The sequence below is a fragment of the Puma concolor genome, chromosome A2 (genome assembly GCF_028749965.1).
Source record: "Puma concolor isolate L17-30 chromosome A2, mPumCon1.1.hap2, whole genome shotgun sequence".
Classification (NCBI taxonomy): domain Eukaryota; kingdom Metazoa; phylum Chordata; class Mammalia; order Carnivora; family Felidae; genus Puma; species Puma concolor.
Window position 1 is genome coordinate 154,066,283 of NC_141668.1, and position 21,908 is coordinate 154,088,190.

The 21,908-nt window shown below is 50.5% G+C and overlaps 1 protein-coding gene across 3 annotated transcripts; it reads left to right on the forward strand.

Moving 5' to 3' along the window:
- The first annotated feature begins 206 nt into the window (after nucleotides 1-206).
- On the forward strand, nucleotides 207-21,759 carry SHISA5 (shisa family member 5). Of its 3 annotated transcripts, none has more exons than XM_025916452.2 (6): nucleotides 207-379; nucleotides 2,726-2,882; nucleotides 12,611-12,694; nucleotides 19,946-20,061; nucleotides 20,210-20,422; nucleotides 20,539-21,759. In XM_025916452.2, the coding sequence occupies exons 1-6, from the start codon at nucleotides 313-315 to the stop codon at nucleotides 20,616-20,618; spliced, it is 717 nt and encodes a 238-aa protein (XP_025772237.1). In that variant the 5' UTR covers nucleotides 207-312; the 3' UTR covers nucleotides 20,619-21,759. The 3 variants fall into 3 exon arrangements, with proteins under 3 accessions (XP_025772237.1, XP_025772238.1, XP_086554429.1); XM_025916453.2 differs by having other exon boundaries at nucleotides 207-376; XM_086698303.1 differs by lacking the exons at nucleotides 207-379; nucleotides 2,726-2,882; nucleotides 12,611-12,694 and adding an exon at nucleotides 18,202-18,347.
- Nucleotides 21,760-21,908: the final 149 nt, after the last annotated feature.

Here is a 21,908-nt window from a genome sequence, read left to right on the forward strand (position 1 = left end):
CGGAAAGTATCCCGTGCACAGAAGTCAACGTCGGTGGTCGCCAGGCGCCTGTCAGCGTCCTAAACGGCCCCGGGCCATAGTTTTTGCTTGGCCCCCGGACATGGGCCTGGCCGGCAGGCTGGGAGGGGCGTCCTCTCCCCTTCCCTCGCCTCGCCCTCCTCCCCTCCGCTCCCTCCTCCGGGCGGGGTTCCCGGAACAGGCCGCCGGGGCGGGGCGAGGAAGCGGTGGCCGCACGGGTCGCTGAGGCTGCGGCTGCACCTCGACCCCTGTTTCTTCTGTCCGTCTGTTCTTCTGTCCGTCCGCCACCCAGCTATGGCTGCGCGTGTCCCCGGGCCACGGATCCTCCTGCTGCTGCTGCTGCTCCCGCCGCCTCCAGGTGGTGAGCCTTTGGGGGTGGGGGCAGTTTGTCCCGGGCGGGGACAGTGTGCAGGGGAGCGGGGCAGCCACGTCCGTGCGCCCCTGGCGTGAGCCCAGGCAACACCATCCCCACAGTGTCCCGCACCCCATTAACCGCGAGGCAGTCAGCCAACCCTCAGGACTGACCTGACCTCCACCGCAGCACCCCTCCCAGTCTGAACTGACACTGCCCAGACCCTAGGAAGTTGCCACCATTGCTCTGCCCAGGAATGGTGGTGGTGGTGGTGGGGTCTGTGCTCCCTCACGTGTTACAAGGGATTGGGTCCCCAGGGGCTGGGGTAGGAGTCCCCGCCAGTCCTTAGCCTAGGGTGGTGGCAGCAGGGAGGCCTGGCCCCTCCATCAGAGGCTTTCCCTTGGGCTCTGTTTGCTGGGTGGAAGCCCCTGCCCGGTTGAGGCCGGTCTCCCTGGGGTTGGAGGAAACATCACTGTGTGTGTGTTGACCGTAGACGGATGATTCACAGGCGGAGGAGGCCAGGCTGGGGGCCTTTTAGGGGTAGGAATTGGAACAACCCCTTGCCCAGCCAGAGGAAGCGGATGATCCCTCTGGGGTGAGTGGCTTCCTCCAGGAGAAGGGCTTTATTTCCTGGGGGCTGAGATGAATGTGGGGACCTGAGGTGGGAAAGTGAGAAGATGGAGCCCAGGTCCCTGGTCCAGTGAGATCTGGGAAGCCTCCTCCACTGGGAAGTGTCTGGGGCCCAGAAGAGCATTTGTGTCATGGGCTCTTGGCCCAGACAGCGTCAGCGTTGTGTCTTCAGTCCCAGCTTGGAGGCTGGGCCGTGACTGTAAAGGCTGTAAAGACCCTGCTGGAGGTGGCTCACCCGAGTAACCCAGTAGCATGGGCCATGCTGACCATACCTACTATCCTACCTACTACCAGGGTGGGCCTGGTAGTGGTCAGCTCCTCTGGCCTGCAGCTTTGCCCAGAGCAGGGTTCTGCCTGAACCTGCCAAGAGCAGAGCACCCCTCCCCCGCCCCATCCCATTCCTAGTTATCTCTTCTCAGGGAGGCCACTCAGTGCCTCTTTCTGTGGGCCTTGCTCTGTACATGGTCTCCAGACACTGCACGCTGCCCCGGGGCCCTGGCCACTCTGGGTCTCTGGGTTCCAGGTGCTGTGTCAGCACTGTTTCCAGGTGAAGTAGCCACACTTCATGGTTTATCAGCTACCACAGTCATCTGGGCCTTACTGGATTGGGTGTTCGAAGTGGGGGTCTGCCCAGGCACGATCCGGGACTGCCCCCTCCTGCTGGTGGACACTAGGTCTCTGCTAATATAGCCTCAGGATGCATGGGAACATTTGGCTATAGCATCTTCCTGGAAGTTTGCAAGGCTTGTGGTCTCTCAAAGCCCTGGTCACTTCCCACACTTGTCAGCCAGGTCCTCTCAGCATGGCCTGGTACAGTGAAGTGTTGTCTATACCCCAGCCTGGGGGAATATCCTTAGATCCCAGTTTTGCTTGGGAGCCTTGTAATGGTTCAGGGACTCCTAGTGGTGCCACTGCCTCGGAGCCCTGGTCACTGAGAGCATAAACATTTTCTAGGCACCCGCTGCAGCCCTAGCCCAGGGCTAATTGTTTCACAGACTCTTATATGGTGGGTGTAACTGTAGCCAATGGGGAGTTGGTCTGGAGACAGCCTGTCGTGTGGTCTGTGAGGGCCAGGCCCCTGCAGTCCAGTGTCTAGCAGGGGCCCAGGCCCAGGTGAGGAGAGGGAATAAGGATTGAGAACTAGTTGGTCCAGTGCCTGGGCCCCAGCAGCTAGTTGGGGGTATTACTGTTCAGCTCTGTGATTGCTGGGCTTGGGCAGTTTCTGGAGGAGGGGGCCTGGAGTGAGGCCTTGTAGGATGAGTAGATTTGAAGGTGGGGAATGGGAAGCAGGCATGAAGAATATAGTCAGAATGTGGGTAGAGTTGGAAAGCTGGAGTGACCGTCAAGGCCTTTTGCAGTCCAAACCCTGTTTTGTGGACTCTGGACTTGATCCTGAGGCAGTAGAGACCAGGGATGGTCCGAGAGCAGGAAGTAGCCCAGTCAAACTCCCACTTAGAAGGGTCAATCTTCTATCAGAAGGCAAGTGGCCGGTGGGGGAGGGAAGGGGGCTGGTTAGGTGCTCTGCTGTGGGACAGGGAAGAGGGCAAGGCTGACAGGGGCTTCGGCTAGAGGTGGCCAATGACTAGGATGGTTCACAGATGGCCCAGATGCTTGTGCCTGCTGGCAGTGCTGGGAAAGGGGCTGTGCTAGCCAGGACATGGCTGAGATCTGGCATGAGGCCTGGCCCTGTGGCCACAGATTAACAAGTGTGTTTCTCTGCTCCAGTCCACAGTGAAGTGTGTGTGGCTTCCCGTGGACGCATCCTCTTCCCTGAGTCCTGTCCTGATTTCTGCTGTGGCACCTGTTACAAACAATACTGCTGCTCTGATGTGCTGAAGAAATTTGTGTGGGATGAGGAAAAGTGTTCTGTGCCTGAGGCCAGGTGGGTGCCCGGTGGTTGCAGTGGGGGAGGCCTGAGCCTGCCCCGAGCAGGAGTGTACATGAAAGGGAAATAGCCCTGCCCCTCCGGCCTCTCAGCCCCCTCGAGGTGGTAGAGCACTGGACCAGGGGTGGGGGTGGGGGTGGGGTGCCCCTGTTCTGGGCTGAGCTCCCCAGAGCTTGCTCACTTAGCCCCTTGCCCCTTTCCCTGCGACCCTAGAGGACTGCAGCTCACCCACCTCACTCAGCCTTGGGCTGAGCAGGTTTCTCGGGGCTGGTGGCCTCAGCTGGCCCTGTGGCTCACCCCGGGTATGTACCTGGATGTGTACCTGTACCAGCAAGGTGCATGCCTTGGTGTGAGTGTACCCCACAGTTCGTGCATGCACCTGGTGGAGGATTGTATGTGATTTGTGTAGGTATCATCCTGTGGGCCCTGGAAGGCACGTCTCACTGCGCCGTGCCTGTGTCCTCTTGGTCTGGCCCCTGGATTTGCATTGCATCTCGGTTTAGGCTGTTTCATGGGCTGGTCCCAAGGTCTCCCTTTGCCACATCTGTGTTTTATGTTTGGTCGCAGGTATAGAAACGGTTGAGATGGTCAAACTTCTCAGCTCATGGCAGGTTGATTATCATCAGTTTGGGCAAGACCAGCCCCTGTCATCTTACATATTTACTTTAATCTCACATGACCATTCCATTTCCCTCTCACTCCATAGGCTACCAGTGTGTATGTCCTTTTCATGGTTTGGGTTTTATTTATTTATTTATAAATTAAATTAAATTAAATTAAATTAATTTTTTAATTTATTTTTTATTTTTAAAAGTTTATTCATTTATTTGTATTTTTATTTTTTTATGTTTTTTTAATTAAAAAAAAATTTTTAATGTTTATTTACTCTTGGAGAGAGAGAGAGAGAGAGAGAGAGAGAGAGAGAGAGAGAACGTGAGTGGGGGAGGGGCAGAGAGAGAGGGAGACACAGAATCCGAAGCAGGTTCCAGGCTCTGAGCTGTTAGCATAGAGCCCGATGCAGGGCTTGAACTCACAATCTGTGAGATCATGACCTGAGTGAAGTTGGTTACCCAACCGACTGAGCCACCCAGGCACCCCACGTTTATTTATTTTTGAGAGAGACCGAGTGCATGCACATGCACGCTTGCACAAGTGGGGGAGGGTCAGAGAGAGACAGGGACAGTGGATCGGAAGGGGGCTCTGGCTGACAGCAAAGAGCCCGACATGGGACTCAAACTCACAAACCTTGAGATCATTACCTGAGCTGAAGTCGGACCTTTAACTGACGAGCCACCCAGGTGCCCCTATTTATTTAAAAAAAAAAAAAATTTTTATGTTTATTTATTTTTGAGAGAAAGAGTGAGAGAGACAGAGTGCAAGCAGGGGAGGGGCAGAGAAAGAGAGGGAGACACAGAATCCAAAGCAGGCTCCCAAGCTCTTAGCTGTCAGCACGGAGCCTGACACAGGGCTCGAACCCACCAACCATGAGATCATGACCTGAACCGAAGTCGGAGCTTAACCTTAACTGACTGAGCCACTCAGGGGCTGAGCCCCTGAGCCACTGAGCCCCTCCCACCCATTTGTTTTTAAGTTTATTTATTTATTTTGAGAGAGAGAGAGCGCATGCGTGCCTGTGTGCATGTGCATGTGTGTGCCAGCATGGAAGGGGCAGAGAGAGGGAAACAGAGGATCCAAAACAGGCTCTGTGCTGACAGCAGAAAGCCTGATGAGGGCTCAAATTCACAAATTGTGCGATCATGACCTGAGTCAAAGTCACATGCTTTAAATGACTGAGCTACCCAGACGCCCCTATTTTTTTTAATTTTATTTGAGAGCGAGAGAGTACAAGTGGGAGAGAGGGGCAGAGAGCCACTTTGTGCTTTGCAAAATGTACATTGTTTTGTGGGTACAATGAACTCTTTTACCTTTTGCATTCAGCACAGCGTCTGTAAGACCCATCATGTTGCATTGTGTACATCCGGCCTGTGCCCACCCCTGTGGTGTCGTTCTCTTTGGTCTGAGTCCTAAGCTTGCTATCCTAGATAATTGTGATGGGCATCCTCCTGTACTTCCTATCTCCTTTTATGGAACCATGTGAGAATTTTTTGGAAGTGTGCATGGGAGCAAATTGCCAGGTTAGTGAGATGTATGTAATTACTGAATAAGAAAGTGCTCTTGGGAATGGTGACACCAGGCTGCATACACTGCCAGCCACACCTGAAGATTACTTCCAACCTTTTGGTGTCCTTACATTTATGCATGTGTCTTTTTTAAAGATATCCATTCCAGTAATTTTTTAAAATACAGGAGCATTTCATTTAAATTTAGTGTAATATTGTACTGGGATTATATTTGCCATCTTATTTTGTGCTTTTTATTGGTCTCTCTCCTATTCATTCTGTACTTCTTTCTTTTTAACTTACCATATTGTTTTGGTTTGTTTTTATTCCATTTTTTTCTTCTACTGTTTATTTCTTTTATACTCTGTATTGCTTTTGCTCCTTCTTGCCTCATTGCACAGGCTGAGACCTCCAGTGCAATGTTGAATAGAAGTGATGAGAGCAGATATCTCTTTCTGGGTCTCAATTTAGGAAGAAAACATTCAGTGTTAAGTATGATGCTAGCTGTAGCTTTTTCATTGGTGCCTCTTATCAGAATGAGGAAGTTGCTTTCTATTTCTAGTTTGCTTGGACTTTTAGTCATGAAGGGATCTTGAATTTTGTCAAATAGTTTTCCTGCATCTGTACTTTCTCCTAGGTAATTACTCTTTAAAAAAAAAAATCTTTTAAGTTCATTTATTTATTTTTGAGAGAGAGAGAGAGAGAGAGAGATTGCACAAGTGGGAGGGGGACAGAGAGAGAGAAGGAGACACAGAATTCAAAGCAGGCTCCAGGCTCTGAGCTGTCAGCATAGAGCCCCACATGGGGCTTGAACCCACAAACTGTGGGATCATGATCTGAACCAAAGTCGGATGCTTAACCAACTGAGCCATCCAGGTGCCTCAGTCTTTTTCATAGTACTGTAAGTAGTATAGTTTAAAATTCTCATTATGTATTGATACAAAGGTAATAAATTTTAATAAATTGACCTTGTATCCAGAAACTTTACTAAATTTACTTATTAATTTGAGTGATTTTAATTGAAATTTCTTTAGAATTTTCTACAAAAATAGTCACATCATGTACAGTTAATGTCTTATTTTTTCCATTCCAATTCTTATACTTTTAATTAATTTTTCTTGTTTTATTACACTGGCTAGGATCTCCAGTACAATGATGATTGAAAGTGGTGATAGGTAGCATTCTTGTTTCTGGTTCCAGAGGGAAAGCTTTCATCATTTCCTGGTTAAAAAATGTTTGCTGTAGTTTTGTATGTGTGTGGCTTTTAATGTTTATTTATTTTTGAGAAGAGAGAGTGTTAGTGGGGGAGGGGCAGAGCTGGGGGTGGGGGGGGTGGCGGGAAGTTGGGGAACAGAAGATCTGAAGCAGCCTTTCTGCTGACAGCAACGAGCCTGACGCGAGGCTCAAACTCACAAACTGCGAGATCATGACCTGAGCAAAGATGGATGCTCAACTGACTGAGCCACCCAGGCTCTCCTGCTGTAGTTTTTTTTTTTTTTTTTTTTTTTAAGACACCTTTTATTAGACTAGGCTTCTGCTATTCTTCCCCCCCCCCCATTCTAATAGTGATATTAAGAACTCTTTTTCACAAACCTTTGGTGCCTTAAAAAAATTCTGTTTCCAACGTTTATTTATTTATTTATTTATTTATTTATTTATTAAACGTTTATTTATTTTTGAGACAGAGAGAGACAAAGCATGAACGGGGGATGGTCAGAGAGAGAGGGAGACACAGAATCCGAAGCAGGCTCCAGGCTCTGAGCTGTCAGCACAGAGCCCGATGCGGGGCTTGAACTCACAGACCACGAGATCATGACCTGAGCCAAAGTCGGACACTTAACCGACTGAGCCACCCAGGCACCCCGTTTATTTATTTTTGAGAGAGAGAAACAGAGTGTGAGTGGGGGAGGGGCAGAGAGAGAGGGAGACACAGAATCTAAAGCACAGAGCCTGGCGCGGGCTTGAACCCATGGACCTTGAGATCATGACCTGAGCTGAAGTCAGACACCCAACCAATTGGGCCACCTAGGCAAATATTTGGCGCCATTTATTTATTTATTATTTTTTTAAGTTTTTTTTTTTTTTTTTAACATTTATTCACTTTTGAGAGACAGAGACAGAGCACAAACAGGGGAGGGACAGAAAGAGAGGGAGACACAGAATCGGAAGCATTCTCCAGGCTCTGAACTCTCAGCATGATGCGGGGTTTGAACCCAAGAACTGTGAGATCATGACCTGAGCCGAAGTCAGATGCTTAACCGACTGAGCCACCCAGGTGCCCCTCTTTGGTGCCTTTTAAAAGGAACATATTTCAGGGCGCCTGAGTGGCTCAGTTGGTTGAGCTTCTGACTTGGCTCAAGTCATGATCTCATGGTTCAGGAGTTCAAGTCCCACATCGGGCTCTGTGCTGATGGCTCAGAGCCTAGAGCCTGCTTTACAGGTTCTGTGTCTCCCTCTCTCTCTGCCCCTCCCCTGTTCGTACTCTGTCTCTCTCTCTCCCTCAAAAATAAATAAAACATAAAAAAAAAAAAAAAGGAACATATTTCTGGGGTGCCTGGCTGGCTCAGTTGGAGGAGCATGTGACTGTTGATCTTAGGGTCATGAGTTTGAGCCCCACATTGGGGACAGAGATTATTTAAATAAATACAAATTTCGAAGGAACATATTTCTTTTGGGTAAATATCTTGGAGTAAAATTGCTGAGTCATTGGTGCATGTGTTCAGCTTCCAGATACTGGCAGATACTTCCAGTTTTCCAACACTGTACCATTTACACTCTTGCCAGCCATGTATGAGAGTCCCAGTTTTCTATACATCCTCTCTAAACTTGGCATTGTAAGTCATTTTTAAAAATTGAGCTATAATCACATACAGCAAAATGCACAGGTCTGAATGTTTCAGTTTGATGAGTTTTAATAAATGTATACTTCTCACATATAATATCTCAGTCAAGATCTAGATCATTGCTATTGCCTAGGTTTTAATTTCAGTAATTTTGGTGAATGTGTGGTGATACCTCATTGTGTTGTTTTCTTTTAAGATTTAAGTCTTTTGAGGGGCGCCTGGGTGGCGCAGTCGGTTAAGCGTCCGACTTCAGCCAGGTCACGATCTCGCGGTCCGTGAGTTCGAGCCCCGTGTCGGGCTCTGGGCTGATGGCTCGGAGCCTGGAGCCTGTTTCCAATGCTGTGTCTCCCTCTCTCTCTGCCCCTCCCCCGTTCATGCTCTGTTTCTCTCTGTCCCAAAAATAAATAAAAAACGTTGAAAAAAAAAAAAAAAGATTTAAGTCTTTTGAGATTTATTGTGACTCATTTTATGACCCAACCTATACTGTACCTTGGTAAATGTTTCATATGAACCTGAAAAATGGTATATTCTGCAGTTGTTGGGTATAGTGCTTTATAAGTGTCATGTCAAGTTGGTTGATAATAGTGTTTAGTTCTTTTCTGCCTTTTGGTTTTGTCTGTTTGCTTTATTGATTACTGGAGACCACAGATATGTTTGTTGTTTGAGTTCTGTCAATATTTGCTTCATGAGTTCTGATGCTTTGTTATTAGGTGCATACATATTTAGGGTTGGTTTGACTTTCTGATGAATTGTTCATCTTATCATATGTAATGTCCCTCTTTATCTCTTGTATAACCATTGTAAGCCTCAAAGACAGTATTTTAATTGTTTTTGACAGTGAATATTTATTTATTTCAATATGAAATTTATTGTCAAATTGGTTTCCATACAAGACAGTGAATATTTATTTACATTTATCCATATCTTTATCTTCTCGCTGCTTCTTATTGCTTCCTGCATCTTTAAGCCTCAACTGAGATCATGTTCCTTCTGCCTTCATGCAGGTATGCTGGTGTCAAATTTTCTTGGTTTTTGTTTCTCTGAAAATGTCGTTATTTCACCTTCCTCCTCAAAGTATATTTTTCCTGGTTATAGATTTCTAGGTTGGCAGCTACTAACTTCTCTCAGCACTTTAAAGCTTTCATTCCATTCTTTTTTTTTTTTTTTACGTTTATTTACTTTTTTAGCAATCTCTACACCCATCATGGGGATCAAACTTATGACCCTGAGGTCAAGAGTCATTGCATACTGGGGCGCCTGGGTAGCTCAGTTGGTTAAGTGTCTGACTTTGGCTCAAGTCATGATCTCACAGTTTGTGAATTAGAGCCCCGCATTGGGCTCTGTGCTGACAGCTCAGAGCCTGGAGCCTGCTTCGGATTCTGGGTCCCCCTCACTTTTCTCCCCCTCCCCCACTCGCACTCTCCCTCTCTCTTTCAAAAATAAATAAACATTAAAAAAAAACAACAACAACACTAAGAGTCATTGCATACCCCTCCGACTGAGCCAGCCAGGCACCCCGTTCCATTGTCTTCTGTTGTCTATTATTTCTGTTGAGAAACCAGTTGACAGTTTAATGATTGCTCCTTTGCAAGCAATATGGTTTTTCTGACTACTTAAAAAAAAATTTTTTTTTTTTTAATGTTTATTTTTGAGAGAGAGACAGAGGAGTGGCAGGACTGGGAGACAGAATCTGAAGCAGGCTCCAGGCTCCAAGTTGTCAGCACAGAGCCTGATGTGGGGCTTGAACCCATGAACTGCAAGATCATGACCTGAGCCAAAGTTGGACACTCAACCGACTGAGCCACCTAGGCGCCCCTGTTTATTTTTGAGAGAGAGAGAGAGAGAGACAGAGTACGAGCAGGGGAGGGACAGAGAGAGAGGAGACACAGAATCCGAAGCAGCTCCAGGCTCTGAGCTGTCAGCACATAGCTCAGCATGGGGCTCAAACTCATGAACCATGAGATCATGACCTGAGCTGAAGTCAGACACTTAACCAACTGAGCCACCCAGGTGCCCCAATGATTGTTTATTTATTTTTTATTTTATTTTTTATATATATTTTTTAAAGAAGCTAAGTATTTATTTATTTTTAAAAAATTTTTCTTAACGTTTATTTTTGAGACAGAGAGAGACAAAGCATGAACGGGGGAGGGTCAGAGAGAGAGGGAGACACAGAATCTGAAACAGGCTCCAGGCTCTGAGCGGTCAGCACAGAGCCTGATGCGGGGCTTGAACTCACAGACCGCGAGATCATGACCTGAGCCGAAGTCAAATGCTTAACCGACTGAGCCACCCAGGCGCCCCATTTATTTTTTATTTTTATTTATTTTTTAATTTTTTTAATGTTTATTTATTTTTGAGAGAGAGAAAGCATGAGCAGAGAGAGACAGAGACACAGAATCTGAGGCAGGCTCCAGGCTCCAAGCTGTCAGCACAGAGCCTGATGTGGGGCTCAGAGCCACGAACCAGGAGATCATGGCCCGAGCCAAAGTCAGACAGTCAACCAACTGAGCCACCCAGGTGCTCCTGTTTGTTTATTTTTGAGAGAGAGAGAGAGAGAGACAGAGAGAGAGACAGAGACAGAGACAGAGACAGACAAAGAGAGACAGAGCGTGAGCAGGTGAGGGACAGAAAGAGAAGGAGACACAGAACCTGAAGCAGGCTCCAGGCTCTGAGCTGTCAGCACAGAGCCCAATGCAGGGCTCAAACCCACGAACCATGAGATCGTGACCTGAGCCAAAGTCGGACACTTAGCTGAGCCACCCACGTGTCCCTTTCTCTTTGGTCTTGTATTCATGTTGTCTAGTGTCCTAGTGTTTCTGAAAATTTTGTAATGTGTGCCTAACATTACATTTGCAAAATTGACTGTAGAAATTTGGAGCTCAGGACTTCTGAGGAGAAGTCTTGCTTTTGCAGGGACACGGCACTCTCAGACCACCTTGGCCTAACTGCAGAGGCCAAGAGGATTAGCAGCTCAGCTCTCTGCTCACTTTCTCCCTTATTCTTGGGGTGCAGCTTTTTAGGTCTCATCCCCAGTTGGTGGGAATCATCAGAGAATCATCGTCACTTGGTGGGCTCTGAGTCCAATCTCCATTCAGCCCCTCAGCTGCCCCTCTGAAGTTGGCTAGTGCCCTCGGGAGCAACAGGGCCTCAGATGCCGGGTTAGCTTCCCTGGGTCTCTCTTTCCAGCCTTCCACACACCAGCTTGGCATCCTCTGCTCTGTTATTGCTCACCAAAGCCTACATACTGATTCTTTTTTTTAAGTTTTATTTATTTGAGTAATCTCTATACCCGACCTGGGGCTTGAGCCCATGACCTGGAGATCAAGAGTTGCATGCTTTTTTGACTGAGCCAGCCAGGAGCCCTTGCTCTCTGATTTTTTAAAAGTATTTTCTCCTCAGCTTCAGTTTTCCTTCAAATTTAGGGTGTAGTTGTTCCTCATGCTTTTGAATTTTGTTCTACATTTAATTTTGGAAAGTTTCAATATATACAAAAACAAGAGAATAATAACTCCACATCCATGACCTGCTTCCATAGTTACCCACACTCTGACCATACACTTTCCACCACTTTTTTTCTCATTAATTAATTAATTACTTAATTTTTTAACGTTTATTCATTTTTTGATAGAGACAGAGTGTGAGTGGGGGAGGGGCAGAGAGAGAGGGAGACACAGAATCCGAAGCAGGCTCCAGGCTCTGAACTGTCAGCACAGAGCCCAACGCGGGGCTCAAACTCACAAACTGTGAGATCATGACCTGAGCTGAAGTCGGACGCTCAACCAACTGAGCCATCCAGGTGCCCCTTTTCCTCATTATTTTAAAACAAAATAAAAATTAAACCATCATAAAAATTTCTCCTCAAATGTTAGTTTTTATCTATACAAATGAGTCCTTTGTAAAGAAATATAATCACTGTATCAATAGTACATTTAGCACAATTAACAGTAATTCATTAATAATTTTCTTAAAAAAATTTTTTTTTATTTTGAGAGAGACAGAGCACGAGCAGGGGAGGGGCAGAGAGAGAGGGAGAGAGAGAGAATCACAAGTAAGCTCCACACTGTCAGTGCAGATCCTGACGCAGGGCTCAAACTCACGAAACTGTGAGATGGTGACCTGAGCGGAAATCGGGAGTTGGACGCTTTACTGAGCCCCTACCATTTCTTTTTTAACTTTGTGACATGGTAATCTTCCTTTGCTGATTTCTAGCTTAGCAGCATTGTGGTTCGAAAAGATACTTTGTATGATACCAATCTTTTCAAATCTATTGAGCCTGCCAGGCCTTACCTGTGGTCTGTACTGGAGAACGTTTCCATGTGCACTTGAGAAAAATGTGTGGGAGCGCCTGGGTGGCTCAGTCAGTTAAGCGTCGGGTTATGATCTCATGGTTGATGGGTTTGAGCCCTGTGTCAGGCTCTGTGCTGACAACTCAGAGCCTGGAGCCTGCTTCAGATTCTGTCTCCCTCTCTCTCTGCCCCTCCCTCTCTCTCTCTCTCTCTCTCTCTCTCTCTCTCTCTCTGTCTCAAAAATAAAATAAACATTAAAAAAATTTAAAAAAAAAAAAAAGAAGAATGTGTGGCATTCTAGCCTGAGATCCTGGTGTGTGTGATAGTCATGCTCAGGAGGCCATCAGGGCTACTCGCTGGCCCCGTACAGGACTGGCTTTCGTGCATGTTGTGTGTGTGCACTAAGGTAGCATTTGTTCCTGGTATGTTGGGTGGGGCTCGGATGTATTAACTGTGAGTTTTCCTCTTTGCAGCGTGTCCACTGATATAGAGCCACTGGAGCAGCTGGGCTCGGCGCTGAGGTTCCGTTCCAGCTTGGACAGCGACCCCATGTCAGGGTAAATAGAACCTGCAGGCTGCGTGCATCTTCCTGGCCAAGATGACAAGGGGCTTAGCGGGCTAGAGTGAGGGCTGGGGGGACTGGGATGCCACAGAGTCATTGTAGTGACTAGCCCCAGAGACTGACCACCAGGTCCCTTGCTCCTCATGTTGGAAAGTTGTGTCCTCAATCATCGTACTTAGGAATGGGAGGACTATGGTTGGCAGTTGAAAGGCCAAGGGTAGGGGTCCATGTTGACCTAGGTGATAGGGAGAGCATGATGGTGACGGTGGTGACAGGGATGGTGTGATCGTGACGGTGACGGGGCAATGGTGGTGACACGGTGGGGCTTTGGTGGCGATGGTGATACAGTGATGGTGGTGATGGTCTCAGGGCAATGGTGGTGACGGGGCGACAGTGATGGGTGAAGAGGTGACGGGGTGATGGCGGTGGGCGATGGTGGTGCAGGTGCACGGTGGTGAGGTAATGATGGAGCGCGGTGAAGATGCTGGGACAACCGATGACACCCAGTCCCCGTGTCTGGGCTTGTGAGTTATGGTTGCTGTGTCAGGGCCCTTCTGTCAGGGGGCCAGGGAACAACCCAATCTTTGAAAGCTCAGTTCCCTCGGCCAGTTTCCTGCTATGTCTTGTTGCCACCATGACCAGGTGTTGTGACACACGTTTCATGCAGATGGAGTAAGCGTGCAGCCACTGGTGCGTTTTCCTGGTGGGGACTGTTCCACGTGCCGCCTGCCCCTGCCCTGGTGGATCTAGAAGCCCCTTTTGGGAGAAGATCTGCCCAGGCCTGGTTGCCCCTTAGGAGGAAGAGACTTTGGGCTCAGGGCTTGCACGGGGGTCCAGGTGCTTGCCTGCCCCATCCTGCCCTGTGGACCTGGGTGGATGTGGAATCAGACGGGGCACCTGGGAGTGGGGAGGGGAGAAGTGCAGCCTGTGGTCCCTCCTCAGTGCCCAGGGCCCGGCCTCTGTACTCCCATCTGCTGGCTGATCCTGCCCCCTTGGCTGACTGGGGACTGACGCCTCGATGAGCCCCTCCCTCCACATCCAGGGAATGCCCTTCCACTGTTGAGTCCCAGAACTGTGGGCTTTCAGATGGCCCCACAGGATGTTCTGATGTCTAGCCAGTGTGGGCCGGGGGCAGCCCAGGGGTGGGCCTTGTCCTGAGGACAGCAGGCAGCATGGGGTTCTGGGCAGTGCTCGTCTGAATGGTGTTTTAGGAAGACCACTCTGGCTGCTCTATGGAGGATGAAGGCAGCAGGCAGGGACGGGGTGGCAGGTGGCTAGTGGGAGGCAGCCATGGCTTCCCAGTCCAAGGTGTTGGGAGGCCAGAGGGAGACTGGCTTTGGTGGGGTGCTATGAGGCTGGAGACGGGCATTCAGCAGCTGCGCTAGGGAGGGGTGGGGGAAGCTGGTCTCTGTTGACAGGGCCAGAGGTCTGGCCCTGTGAGAGGATGTGGGACAAGGAGTGGGTTTGGGGTGAAGGGCTCAGGTTGGGTGGCAGGAGTGTGTTGAGGACTGAATCTGAGGGTCAGCAACGTTTGAAGAATGGCCTCAGGAGGAGCTAAGCGGGAGGGTTCAGAAAAGTGGGAGGAAAGAGGAAGACGCCCGGTCCGTGGGGTATTGAGAAATGTGGATGCCATACCACAGAGGCCATGGCACCTGTGGCAGGAGCCGTTCAGTGCAGTGGATTGAAGAGTGAGTTGGAAATGGGTAGGGTGAAGTGAGTGTAGACAGCTTCAGGGAGCTATCTGGCTGTGAACCAGTGAGGAGTAAGACAGGAGTTGGAGGAGGAGTCAGGGTGAAGAAGGGCTTCTTTGGTGCTGGTGGAGACTTAGGGTGGGAAAGGGGACAGAGGGGACGCTGCAGAACAAGGTCCCTGAGGGGCATGGGAGGAATGACTGCTGGGGCTTGTGGCAGGCAGTTAGGGAGGTGACTGGGACGAGCCCAAGAGCACCTGTCGCTCCTTGAGGTGTGCACCAGTCACGGAACTGGTAAGTGGGGCCACACGCTGCAGCGTGCACACTACTTGCCTGGTGGGGGTGCCTGTGCCTCCTGCCCTGCCTGTGCCCTTCATGCCTCCTGCCCCAGATGTGCTGCCCACTGAGAAGTGCTGACAGTAATGCTGTTGACTTGCCCCCACCCTGCTCTGCCCCGTCTCTTCTCTGCTTTCTTACCAGAGCCCCTGTGTCTCACATGACACCTGTCTTAATAAAGGTTTCGGGCTTGGGAAGCAGGTACCGGGCAGGTAAAAGGGCACGGTCACCAACGACACTTCTGTGAATGCCCTCAGGTGGCTGCCTGTCCATTCTCTCAGGTGGGCATCTGTGTGCTGCCCCCTCGGCCAAGGGTGCTGTTTATCCACTGGAGTGTGGGCTCCTTGGTGGGTCCGGCACATACTGCCCAGGCCATGGCTGGGAGCTCCAGGGAAGCCTCGATAGAAGGAAAAACCCCTTGTCTGCCTCTGTGAGTGACTCCTTGGGTTCCCCAAGAATGAGGCACCAGCCCAGAGCACAGGGACCCAGATGAGACTATTTCTGCCTGTCACAACGTGGATGGGTGATATCTTCCCAGAATGTGGCACTGTGCTCCCTGTGGTGTGGCCATGTTATCCATGGGCCTGGAGTTGGCCCAAGTCTTCTGCCTGCTCCCCACCTTTGGTAGGTGAGCCCCATCCTGCCCTATTGAATGGTCAGTGGCTGTGTCCCTTTTTGGCTTGTTCCCTCCCCAAAGCTTCCTTGCTCCTCTGTCATGGTTCTTTTGGATCCTGATTTCATTGTCCCTTCCCAGTCCCTTGCTACTCATGGGATGGTCAGGCAGGATTGGCATGTTTTTAGGCACCTGACTGGTAGGATGCATGGCTTCAGACCCCAGGCAGGCTGCTGCTGACCCTCCATCCTGACTCTGCTGTGACAGTTTGTGGGAAAGGCATACAGGTCCTTGAGGTGAGATGAGGCAGTGGTGCACCTGTCCTGGCCCTCCCAGCATCCTTTCTGCAGCTCTCACACCCACTGTGTCATGGCCAGTCCCCTGTCTTGCCAGCATCATGGTGAAAGTGCTGGTGTCCCTGCTCCAGAGATGGCCTTTCCCCAGTCTGAACATTGGGAGTCTTTGGCCTTCTGGGACCCCCCAGTTCAGCCCCACCTGCTCCCCGCCTGGGCTGACTCTATTTTTTGAACTTGCCCTTGGGTGTCTTTGATCTGGGAGGTAGCCCCAACCTTGGGAATATCATTCCTTCCTCTCAGAGGCATGGTTCAACTGGAACTGTGGCCATTGGTACCACAGACCCCTGCCACACTGCAACCACCCCTCAAATATTACCCTTCCCCAGAACATCATGCCTTGCTGTCCTACGAGGTGCTGCCCCTGGGTCCCTGAGTGAGTTTTTCATTCATTAGATACTTATTGAACACTTATTGTATGATAGTCACTGGAGTTACAGTGATGGCCCAAAACAGGTGCAGTCTGTACCTCTGTGAATCCACGGGCTGGAGGCAAGGTACATGTTAATCAAATGCTCACACTGAGTGTTTATAAACTGAGGTAGACAGGAAGTTCTTACCTGAACTTATCTGTATGGTCAGGGGAAGTGTTCCTGATGAAATAATATTTTGAGCTGAGTTCTGAAAGGTGAACAGAAATTAATTACATGGGGGTGAGACAAAGAGAAGAGTGGACCAGGCAGGAGGCACTGCATGTGCAAAGGCCCTGAGGTAAGATACAGTATGGGGCTTTGCAAAGCTGAAAGGAAGGTGATGTGGCCAGAGCACAGAGAACAAGGTAAGGTGGGAGCCCCAGACCACACAAGTTTTATTTTATTTAGACTTTATTAATTAAAGATTAAAATTTGTCTTATTGTAAGTTTTACTATCTGGTGAGACAAATCCTAGATACCCCCCCCCTTTTTTGTAAACTATAATATATGTACAGATAAGTACAAATAGATACACATAATTTATCTCTTTTTAATTTTTAAATTTTTTTAAGACTTTTTTTTTTGGTGGGGGGGGCACCTGGCTGGCTGTCATTTCAGCATCTGGCTCTTAATTTCAGCTCAGGTCATGATCCCAGGATTGTGGGATCGAGCCCTGTGTTGGGCTCAGTGCAGAACGTGGAGCCTCCTTAGGATTCTCTCTCTCTCTCTGTCTCTCTCTCACCCCTTCTGCCCCTCTCCCTTGTCCATGCTCTCTCTCTCTAAAAGAAAATTTAGGGGTGCCTGGATGACTCAGTTAAGCATTCTACTTCAGCTCAGGTCATGGTCTCACCATTTGTGAGTTTGAGCCCCCACATCAGGCTCTCTGCTGTCAGCATAGACCCTGCTTCAAATCCTCTGTCACCCTCCCTCTCTGCCCCTCCCCCACTTATGCTCTCTCTCTCTCAAAAAAAAATTTTTTTTAATGTTCATTTATTTTTGAGAGAGAGAGAGAGACAGAGTGCGAGTGGAGGAGTTGCAGAGAAAGAGGGAGACACAGAATCTGAGCTGTCAGCACAAAGCCTGATGTGCGGCTCGAACCCATGAGCCATGAGATCATGACCTGAGCTGAAGTTGGATGCTTGACCGACTGAGCCACCCAGGTGCCCCCAAATTTTTTTAAAATAAAATTTTAAAAAATATTTTATTTATTTATATCTATTAAAATATCTGAGCTTTTTTTTTTTTTTTTTTTTTAAGTTTATTTAAGAGAAGAAACGTGCATGCATGAGCACGTGCAAACAGGGGCGAGGCAGAAAGGAGAGAGAGAATCCCAGGTAGGCTTCGTGCTGTCCGCATGGGGCCCTGGGCCAGGCTAAATCTCACAAACTGTGAGATTATGACCTGAGCCGAAATCAAGAGTCAGATTCTTCACTGACTAAGCCACCCAGGCACGCCAATTTTTTTACTTTTAAGTAATCTCTACACGCAATGTGGAGCTCAAACTCACAACCCAAGATCAAGAGTCATGTGCTATACTGACTGAGCCAGCCAGGTGCCCCAGATACAGTTTAACAAGTAGATTATAAATCGAATTCCTGTGTGATCCTGAGAGCTATAGGAGCCATAGCAGGCTTTTGAGCAGGAGTGACATGATCAGACCTGGCAGGTTGGCCAGGGGCACTTGAGAAGGCACTTACATCATCCTGGCAAGGTAGGCTACTGGCTTGGAACATGTGCTGGTGGGAGAGGGGGTGCTGAGGGGATTCGTGTGTCATCCAGGAGGCCCTGGGGGTTGCTGGTGGGCCTAGATCACTGAAGGTACCCATCAAGGAGGACAGCTGGAACGGGGCTGGTGGGCTGAGTTGGGGCCGAGCAGGAGTGTGGCTTGGGCACTCAGGGCATCTCAGATCCCATGGCAGCGTCTCGGCAGGAGGACGGATGGATAGCCTTGGTGAGAGGCCAGGTCGGGGCACGTGAGGCTGGGGACACAACTCTGGGAGGACCCACCTGAACACTTGGCTTCCCTGCCTGCTCCTGGCCCCTCTGGTGCAGCTGGGCCTTGCTGTGTCTTTAAGAGCTCTGTGTTGCTCTTCCTGCCACTGACGTCAGGGATAGGGGAGGGCCAAGATCTGCTTTCCTTTTCCTCGAAAGGGGAGGAGATTGAAACTGAGTGGCCCATGATGGAAAGAGGGGAAGTCCAGGGCTCCTGGCTGCCCTGGAGTGAAGGCAGAGGCTAACATGGGGTGAGCTTGGGCGCCATACTGTGTGTGTGTGTGTGTGTGTGTGTGTGTGTGTGTGTGTTTCTTTCTCTCCATTCCTTGGGGGCAGCAGAGGGCCTGGGAGGAGCTTGTGAGTCAGGGGAAGGTGAGGGGCCGGCACAGTGGCCAGTGGTTCCTGCTTTGCAAATGCGGTTGTGTATTTTGGAGTCCAGAGCATGAAAGGTCTGTTCTTCACCTGTCCCTGGGCTGTGAGGGGCCCTGCTGAGGTGGTGCTGCCCCTCCGGACTGTGAGGGGCAGCTTCTCCCCCCAGGTCCGGGCAGGGCGGGGTGGAGTCACAGCCTTCCCCTGGGTCTTCAGTAGAGGCAGAGGCCCTAACAGCTCGCCAAGCTTCTTCCAAGTTTTATTTTTTAATTAAAAAAAATTGTTTTTGAAGTAGTCTCCATGCCCAGTGTGCGGCTTGAGATCAAGAGTCTCATGCTCTACCAACTGAGCCAGTCAGGTGCCCCTCTTTCTATGTTTTTTAATTTTTAATTTTAGAGAGAGAGAGAGTGCGAGTGGGGTAGAGGGGAGGGGACGGGGTGGGGGGCGGAGAGAGAGAGAATCTGAACCAGGATCCGTGCTCAGCATGGAGCCTGACATAAGGCTCGATCTCACAACCCTGGGATCATAACCTGAGCTGAAATCAGGAGTTGGACGCTCAACCGACTGAGCCACCCAGGCACCCTGCTCCTTCCATGTTTTAGGTGCAGTCAGCAAGCATGTACATTTTCTTAGAATAGAGCTTGGTCCCTTGGCACCTGTGGAGGAGAACAAGGGTCTCTGTCTGCCCTTGAAAGTCAATTTTAGTGACCTTCCTGCCCAAAACTCTTCTTTCTTAAAGCCCCTCCACTCTGTTGTGGTCCTTGCTGAGGGCCCGGCATCAGGCCCTTCCGGAAGGCAAGATTACCTCCAGCACGCCCATATCGTCTACCTGTTTCATTGTTCACCGGCCTGCAATACTGGCCAGAGTGCAGGAGCCCACCCACTGGTACAGTGCTTGGCATCCAGCAGGCTCACTGTCACTCCGGGAGGCCAGCAGCCCTACTCCGGGGCCAGTGCTGAGTCTGTGTTCTCTGTGTGCCTCTCCTCACGCTTCTGGCCACACTGACCTCGGCTCTCCTGGAATTTCTCCCCATCTTTGTCCCTTGTGCTTCCACAGTCATTTTACCTTCAACATCTGCCTCCTGCACTGGGCTGTGGGCTTCCGGAGGCCAAGGGCGGGTCTGTCTCACCCACTGCTGAGTTTCTGGTTTGTGGCATGTGCTCGATAACCGTCTGCTGACTAGGCGGAGGTGGCCAAGACGGGTGTATGGTGGGGAGGCGCCGGAAGAACTCCCTGCCGTGCTCCTCGGGCGGGGCAAGAGGGGTAGACCTTGGGTGCTTTATACAGACTCATAAGACAAACCCCATTTTACACGTGAGGAAACGGATTCTGAAAGAGGTTCAAGCTACACAACCTAGATGTTGCTCTGTGTCGCCCAGAGTCTCCTCTGGCAAGAGGGGTGCCCCTGGGAATGGTGGGGTGTGGACTCTGTCCTGGGCAGGGGCGAGAGGCCCTGGGTCATGATCGGCTCTTTGGCAGGTTTGGGGCAACCGTAGCCATCGGCCTGACCATCTTTGTGCTCTCTGTCGTCACCGTCATCATCTGTTTCACCTGCTCCTGCTGCTATCTCTACAAGATGTGCCGCCGGCCACGTCGTAAGCACGCCCGCCCCCTCCCCACCCCGCCGTGACCCTTGGTGTATGGGGTGCAGACCCCAGGCGGCAAGGGGAGCTGAGCGGCGCCCTGGCTTGGTTAAGCCCGAGTGAGGGGTGGCAGTGGTCCTGACTGGGATTCTCTTTGCAGCGGTTGTGACCACCACCACGGCCACCACCGTGGTACACACCCCTTACCCTCAGCCTCCAAGTGTGCCGCCCAGCTACCCCGGACCGACGTACCAGGGCTATCACCCCATGCCCCCGCAGCCAGGGATGCCAGCGGCACCCTACCCGACACAGTACCCACCACCTTACCCCGCCCAGCCGTTGGGCCCCCCGGCTTACCATGAGACATTGGCCGGTGAGTACCAGCTCTTCCAGCTCTAACCCTTCCTGAACCCCCTAAATCTCCTGCCTCTGCCCCCTCACACTGCAGCCCCCGTGCTCATAACCAACCAGTGTCCTCTCTATTTTCAGGAGGTGCGGCCATGCCCTACCCTGCCACCCAGCCTCCTTACAACCCAGCCTACATGGACCCCCCGAAGGCAGCCCCCTGAGCATGTCCCTGCATCTGGGGCTGCCACCATGTGTGTGTACGTGTGTGTGTGCGCGCGCGTGAGACTGGGTACGCAGGCATGGTCCTTTTCTCCCCGTGCGTGGTGCGTGAGTCCTGTTTGTACACGAGACTTCTTGTCATGCTGACGTGGTGGGAAGCAGTCCTTGCCAGAGTTGCTGGGACCCTACTTTGTTCTCTTCCTCACTTGAAATCGTGCTCTTTTGAAATCTCAAACAAAATTCAAAGACTGGGGTGAGTTCTTTTCCATACCACCCCAGGGAGACCAGGTGGGGCTTGTGTCATGCTAGGATAGTACAGCTTTCCGTGGGCAGCGTGCATATATGTTCCAGTTTCGGTGGAGCGGCTAGCCACTGCTTGAGGCCATGGCCTGTTCCCCAGGGCGTGGGGGACTCTTCAGAGAACCAGAGCTATGATGCAGGCCTGTGGGTGAGGTTTGGGACCTGGCTAAGTTGGGTTTTAATCCTTTCAGCAGATGTCCCATAGTCCCCAGATCCTGTGCTGTGCCCAGTGGAGGGTGGGCAGCCTCCTGAGATCAAAACACTTCAGGCAGAGCCCCACCCGTCCCCGACCACTGTCTGACTGGATGGTCCCTGCATTCTTCCTGGCACTGCCCAGAGGGCTATATCCACCCACAGTTCTGGCTGCCCTGGCTGGCCATGACCCCCATCACAGGTAGGCAGGGTAGCCTCTGTCCACCGGCACACTCAGGTGTCCTCCCTGCAGTGTTATTTCCTTTTTAGCCAAACATTTTGCCTGTTTTCTGTTTCAAAGTGTGTATGATAGTTGTTGTGAGGCTGAGACCCCTGAGTCCTGGAGGAAAACTGGCCCACAGTCTGACCTCTGATAGTCCCTGCTTCTCCCGTCACCAGCTTCAACAGAACATCCAGCTCCCAAACCCGAGTCCACAGTGTGTCTTGGCACCTGGGACACCTGGGCCAAGGGGCTGTCTGGACCAAAGGTGCGGGGGGGCCTCGGTGGCTGCTCTGGCCCAGACACGAATACCTCGGTGTTCCCCGTTCCTCTGTTAATATCTCACCAGATCTGTCTTAGCTTTGTGCCTGTTGATGTGTTTGAGAGCCTAGGGTCTGCACCTTTGTTTATAATAAATGCAAACATTTGGGGCTGCTGCCTACTTTCTTCAGAGCCTTGGCTACTGGGACAGGGCATTAGGCCATGTACCATTTTCATCCACCTCTTGGATTTCCATGCTTTCTCTGCCTTCCCTGGGCTCAGACGTCTGGTCATCCTGCTAGAGAGGGTGAAGGCAAAG

Excerpts from the sequence above, each read along its gene's own strand:
- SHISA5 (XM_025916452.2), top strand. The coding sequence starts at position 313 with ATGGCTGCGCGTGTCCCCGGGCCACGGATCCTCCTGCTGCTGCTGCTG. Across the intron at positions 12,695-19,945 it reads GACAGCGACCCCATGTCAGG|GTTTGGGGCAACCGTAGCCA; the intron begins GTAAATAGAACC and ends GCTCTTTGGCAG. Across the intron at positions 20,423-20,538 it reads TTACCATGAGACATTGGCCG|GAGGTGCGGCCATGCCCTAC; the intron begins GTGAGTACCAGC and ends CTCTATTTTCAG.